At 36.4% G+C, this 6,558-nt stretch overlaps 1 protein-coding gene across 1 annotated transcript; it reads right to left on the bottom strand.

Annotated features, from left to right (window-relative positions):
- Nucleotides 1–438: 438 nt before the first annotated feature.
- LOC127081398 (uncharacterized) lies at nt 439–981 on the bottom strand. The gene has a single exon (XM_051021657.1). The coding sequence runs from the start codon at nt 979–981 to the stop codon at nt 439–441; it is 543 nt and encodes a 180-aa protein (XP_050877614.1).
- Between the last annotated feature and the right edge of the window lie 5,577 nt (nt 982–6,558).

Raw genomic sequence — 6,558 nt, 5'->3', positions numbered from 1 at the left:
ACTATTTTCTCAAAATTGTAGTTTTTGCCAAACTTATTCTCATCTTTTCTCCTCTCACCTCATATTTTCCATAATTCACATAAATGACCTAAAACTCATATTTCCCCAATTATCTTATTTTATTTCCAATAGTAATTAAATTCTAATTATTCTAATTATTTTTTAATTTGTTCTACCTTCTCACCACACCATACTATTACTACAACCAAACAACATATAATCCTATAATTTTATTTTAATTCACACTAACATCAAATGATTAATAAAATAGATCCAAATAATTCAATTAAATACTTTAGTCGAATTTGGGATGTTACAACTCTCACCCCCATAGAAATTTTTTTGCTCTACAAAATTATCTAAAGGAAACAGAGTCGGATACAACTCTCTCATCTGGCTCTCTAGCTCCCATGTTATGTTTCCACCAGATGATCCTCCTCACACTACCTTCACCAAGGCAATCTCATTACCATGCAACTTCTTCACTTCCCGATCCTCTATCCGCAAGGGTGATGTCTCAATAATCAGGTTCTCTCTTACATGCACATCATCCACTTGGATTACATGAGACTGATCTGAAATGTATCTCTGTAACTGAGACACATGAAACACATCATTAAGATTTACAAGCAGTAATGGGAAGGAAATCCGATATGCCACCTCTCTTATCCTATGTAAGATCTGGTATGGACCAGCAAAACATGGCATGAGCATTCGAGACTTTAAAGCTCGACCAACACCTGTTACTGGAGTAACTCTCAAAAACACATGATCCCCCTCTTGGAACTCAAGTTCTTTCCTCTTTTTATCATGGTAACTCTTATGGAAACTCTGGGAAGCTTTCATCTTTTCTTGGATAATCTTGATCTTCTTAGAAGTTTGTTGCATAATCTCAGGTCCAATCACCTCACTCTCTCCAGATTCATACCAACGCATAGGTGTCATACACCTCCCACCATACAACACCTCAAACAGGGCCATCCCAATACTCAAATAGAAACTATTATTGTAAGTGAATTCAATCAAAGACAAGTAGCTCTCCCAAGCACCTCATTATTCTAGCACACAAGCCCTCAACAGATCCTCAAAGGATTAGATAAACCTCTTTGTTTGGCCATTTGTCGGTGGATGATAAGTAGAACTCAACTTTAGTTTAGTACCCAACGCCTCTTGTAAACTCTGCCAAAACCTCGACGTGAACCTTAGATCTCGATCCGACACAATACTCGACGGAATACCATGCATACTAACAATCTTCTCAATATACAACTCCGATAACTTCTACAAAGGATAACTGATCTTAATCAGTATAAAATGAGCCGATTTAGTTAGCCTATCAACAATCACCCAAATGGAATCAAATTTGTTTGCCTTCCTCGGAAAACTTGTCACGAAAGCCATGGAAATGCTTTACCATTTCCACTCAGGAATACTCAATGGCTACGTCAGACCCAACGTCTTATGATGTTCAATCTTTGACTTCTGACAAGTCAAACAAGGATACATAAACCCAACTACTTCCTTCTCTATTCAGGCCACCAAAAACAATTTCTTCAAGTCTTAATACATTTAAGTGGCATCGGGATGAATACTCAAACCACTTATATGAACCTCCTCAAGAATACTCTTCTTAAGCTCATGTACATCTAATACACAAATTCCGTCTCTGAACCTCATCACACCATTCCCATTAATTTTGAAGTCACCACTCTTGACTTGATTGATTAACACAAGCCAGTAATACAAACTAACATCAATCTTATGACCTTCTCTGATCCCTTCAAGGATACCACTAGTCCACTTCAACATACACAACTTTACACTAATAGGAGTTTCTTCACATACTAAACTCATGTCTCTGAATTGCTCGATAAATTCCAACTCTCTGATCATCAACGTCGATATATGCAACGACTCTCTACTCAAAGTGTCAACTACAATATTAGCTTTTCCCAAATGGTAACTCAAGGAAAAATCATAATCCTTCAGGAACTCAAGCCATCTTTGGTTCCTCATATTATACTCCATCTGATGGAATAGGTAGTTCAAACTCTTGTGATCACTGAACACCTCGAATCTAGAGCCAAACAGATAATGTCTCCAAATCTTCGACACCAACAAAACAAATGCTAAGTCAAGATCATCCATATGATAGTTCCTTTCATGAATCCTCAACTGTCTAGAAGCGTAAGCCATCACCTGATCATTTTGCATCAACACACCACCCATACCCATCTTAGAAACATCAAAATATTCCACAAAGGACTCACTTGGAAAATCTCTAAGAAATGCATATCCCAAACATATGTTTGACCCTTTCGAGTCAATTGAGTCAGTGGCAAAGCTAACTTTGAAAATCCTTCAATAAACTTCATGTAACAACCAGCCAAACCAAGAAAACTTCTAATCTTAGTAGCAGACTTCGGAGTCTGCCATTGCAACACAACATCTATCTTTGATGGATCAACTATAATACAACAATTAGAAATCACATGATCAAGGAAAATATTTTCCCTCTACTAGAACTCAAACTTGGACAACTTCACATACAACTTCTTCCGTTTCAAAGTTTGTAATGCAACTCTCAGATGCTCCACATGCTCTTCATCAGACTTTGAATATATCAAGATGTCATAGATGAACACAACCACAAACTAATATAGATGGAATATTCTATTCATGTACTCCATGAACATTCTAGGAGAATTAAACACACCAAACGGAATTACTGAATATTCGTAATGACCATACCTCGTTCTTAAATAAATCTTTGGAATATCTTTCGGCTTCACACGAATATGATGATAACCCGAATGTAAATCGATCTTACTAAACACATAAGCACCTACCAAATCCATCAAATCATCAATCCTAGGAATTGAATACTTGTTATTGATAGTCACCCTATTCAATTGTCGGTAGTCAATACATAGCCTCATACTACCGTCCTTCTTCTTCTTTAACAACACATACCCCACAACGAAAGAACCAAACAGACAAACTTCTTTTCAAGCAGATCTTCTAATTGCTTATAATTAGTACTAGGTATTAATTCTACAACAAACTCAACTTCACGCTCTAACGAAAAATCATTGATATTATCTGGAAATACTTTTGGAAAATCACACACCACAGGCAATTCGCCAATCATAGCTTTTCTTTATGCATTTATAGAAGCTAATATCATAAAAACTGTAGCATTATCCTTCACAAACTCATCCACTTGCTTGGAAGACACAAACAACTCGTCACTTACATCAAACTCTGGGAATGACACCGTCTTGTCGAAACAGTTAATATGAACATGGTTGAACTCCAACCAGCTCATTCCAAGGATAACATCGAGATTTACCAAAGGTCAACATACTAAACTCTTACCATATACAGTAAGTGGACAATTCAAACAAACCCACAAAATGGTTACCAGATCTAGAGTCGAGGTATCAACAATCATATTCCCATCCATAGAAGACAATTTCAAACCCAACCTCTCAGCACAATCAAGTGAAACAAACGAATGTGTTACACCCATTCAATAATAGAAACAAGTGGAATACTATTTATAAAACACGTACCTCGAATCAAACAGTCAGCACTAGTAGTATATCCCAATCAAAGCAAAGAACTTTCCTCTAGACTATGCCTTCTTCGACTTCTAACAATTAGTACTGATGTTATCCTGCTCACCATAATTATAATAAATCGGCCCGATACTCTTGCAATCTACTACACGGTGATCTGTCTTCCCACACTTAAAGCACCTCAAGACATTATTCTTTCACTAATTAGCACAATGACCCAACTCGTCACACTTGAAGCACTTGACATAAGTGAAAGTCCCTCCCCCACTTGGCATTTTCTCATCTGAATCTCTCTACTTCCCACTGTCATCTAAAGCACTGTATGGTTTTCCCCTATATTGATTCTCCCCTTTCCTCTCATTAACACTCTTGTAGTGAACGAAATGAGCTTTGTAGTCCTCATCATAAATCCTACACTTGTTCATCAGATTAGGAAACATGTGAATCTCCTGGTAGCCAATACCCTGCTTAATCTCAGATTGCAATCCATTTTCAAACTTAATGCACTTCGACCCCTCCATAATTGCACCATTGTAGTGTAGATAAAACTTCACAAGTTCCTCAAACTTAGAGCCATACTCAACAATCATCATGTTTCCTTGTTTAAGATCAAGGAATTCAATTTCCTTCTTTCTACACACATCTTCAGGAAATTACTTCTCAAGGAATTACATCCTGAACACAACCTAAGTGATTTCAGCACCAAAAGCCTCTAGTCTCTGGCGAGCATTGTCCCACAAGTCTTCATCTTCCTCAAACAACATGTGAGTATCAAATAATACCTTTTGTTCTTCAATACATGCAATCACTCAGAATATCTTCTCGATCTCTTAGAGCCACACTTGAGTACCTTTTGAGTCATACCTTACCTTGAACGTTCGTAGATTATTTCTCTAAAATTTCACTAAACAACGAAACTCATCACATGCCTAATTTTGTTGTCTATGCAGTGCCTGAGCCACTGACTCCAAAGCATCAACAATAACGGTTGTTTCTTCCAGCCATTTGGTGCACGATCAAACATAAGAAAAAAAGAGTCAATGCATCGACAATGTACACACACATGTCAAATACAAGGGACTCGACAATATTACAAAACCTGATCGGACAAACCGACCTGCTCTGATACCATTATGTAACACCCTAAACCATAAAACTTATGAATAAAGCATAAAGCAACAATTCAAGGTGTCACCAACGACAATCCTTCAAAAAAACACATTAAAACATTTGAACTACGCAACAGAAAACATGTTCAACACAACTTCATAACAAAAGAAACAACAACTCGAAAACATAATAAATTGTGTCCCCGATGTTACACAATCAGAGTTGTAAGCTACTAGTATTATAAATCGAATGAAATAAAAGCTAAGAGTAGCTCCAACAAGACATCTTCTAACACACAACAATGAGGATCAGTCCTGAGTAACTGCAAGATGTCAATGGTGGACAACATGAAGCAAAATGGGTGAGAAACAACAATCAATATAAACCGTGTAAATAATGCTAAGGTAGAGAATATACATCAAGCATAGATTCATTACACAATCATCAACAACATAGTCTCACATCCACTTATAACAACATATATGTCATACCCCAAAAAATTACCCATCATTTTTCCTAAAAAAAAAAAAAAAAAAAAACGAAAATAAAAAACAAAAAAAAAAACGAAAAAAAAAGAAAAAAAAAAGAAAAAAAAAAAAAAGAAAAAAAAATTTATTATTAATTAATTAATTAAATAATTAAAATAAATAAATAAATAAAATATAACAAATTATTTTGGACTTGGGTCTCCCTCATTCCAAGCCCATTACCCACGAAATTAGTCTATAAATACTGAAGTTTCAGTAGGGGAGTGAGACTTGGAGTTTACACTGGGAGATTTACTGGAGAAAGAAGGAAGAGAAGCAAAACACTCTGAGGTTTCCTTGGAACAAAACCTTGAGGAAAAAGAAAGAGAGAGAACAGAGAAGGACGGATAGAAACTTTGGCATAGGAACCCTGCCTACCCGGAGAATTCAGAGTAAAGAAACCCTGAAGGCAGCCCATCTGCACCGAAGCCATCGCCGTCCAATTCCCGCTGCCTAACTTATTCCGATACTACAAGTGGTCAATCCCTTCAACCTTGAATTGGCAAACAGGTTTGCGTATCTCTATTGTTTATACTTTCAATTGGCCATATCTACATATATAATGCATCATGATTAAATGTTGATATATAATTTGCTTTCGTATGGGAATTTAAATATGCCTGAATACCCTGAATGTTTGACCATGTTATTCCTGTGATAAAATGCCATAAAATTCAAAGTTCCTAACATGGGGCTGTTTTCAAATTCAAAATCTGTGGCCTTCGCTAGGCGAGGCAGAGGCGAACGAGACAGTACCTGATTCTTCTAGTCTGTTTTTTTATGTTTTTATCATAGCCATGCATTATTTATCCTATCCTATTTATTGTTGTGATATTTCTCCGGTGTAATCTTCGATTGCACCCTGATTTGGTGTTCTGACATGTTTCTTTTTTTTGAGTTTCGTAAAGGTTCACATATCCCAGGAAAAGGTTATTGGCTAGGTATTCCACTTTATTTGTGGGATACCCTTGTGGAGTTTCACCCTAAATTAATTTTTAATGTATTAATTTCTAATGTATTAATTTTTTAATATATTATTTTTAATAATTTTAATGTGGAGTTTCATCCTAATTATATAATTAATTGTAAAACTTTGTCTTTGAATAAGTGATCTTGGACCTCTCTTTGTTGCCTTACGATTACGATATTACGGTCATGTCCCGCGAACGTGGGGATACCCTTAGCAAAGACCCTTCGGTTAAATCATCATAAAATAAATTATAGTCCCTCGGATGTTGCCTTCGAATATACAACTTTGTCCCTCGATGACCCTCCGATGTTGCCTACGGTTAAATGATGATAGTCCCTTCGAATGCTAAGGTATCCTCATAACTGTTGCC

The sequence above is a fragment of the Lathyrus oleraceus genome, chromosome 5 (assembly GCF_024323335.1).
Source record: "Lathyrus oleraceus cultivar Zhongwan6 chromosome 5, CAAS_Psat_ZW6_1.0, whole genome shotgun sequence".
In the NCBI taxonomy this organism is placed as follows: domain Eukaryota; kingdom Viridiplantae; phylum Streptophyta; class Magnoliopsida; order Fabales; family Fabaceae; genus Lathyrus; species Lathyrus oleraceus.
This window is presented reverse-complemented; position numbering and strand designations above follow the sequence as displayed.

Bases quoted from the DNA above. Each gene is read 5' to 3' on its own strand.
- LOC127081398 (XM_051021657.1), bottom strand. From the start codon at position 981: ATGGCCCTGTTTGAGGTGTTGTATGGTGGGAGGTGTATGACACCTATG.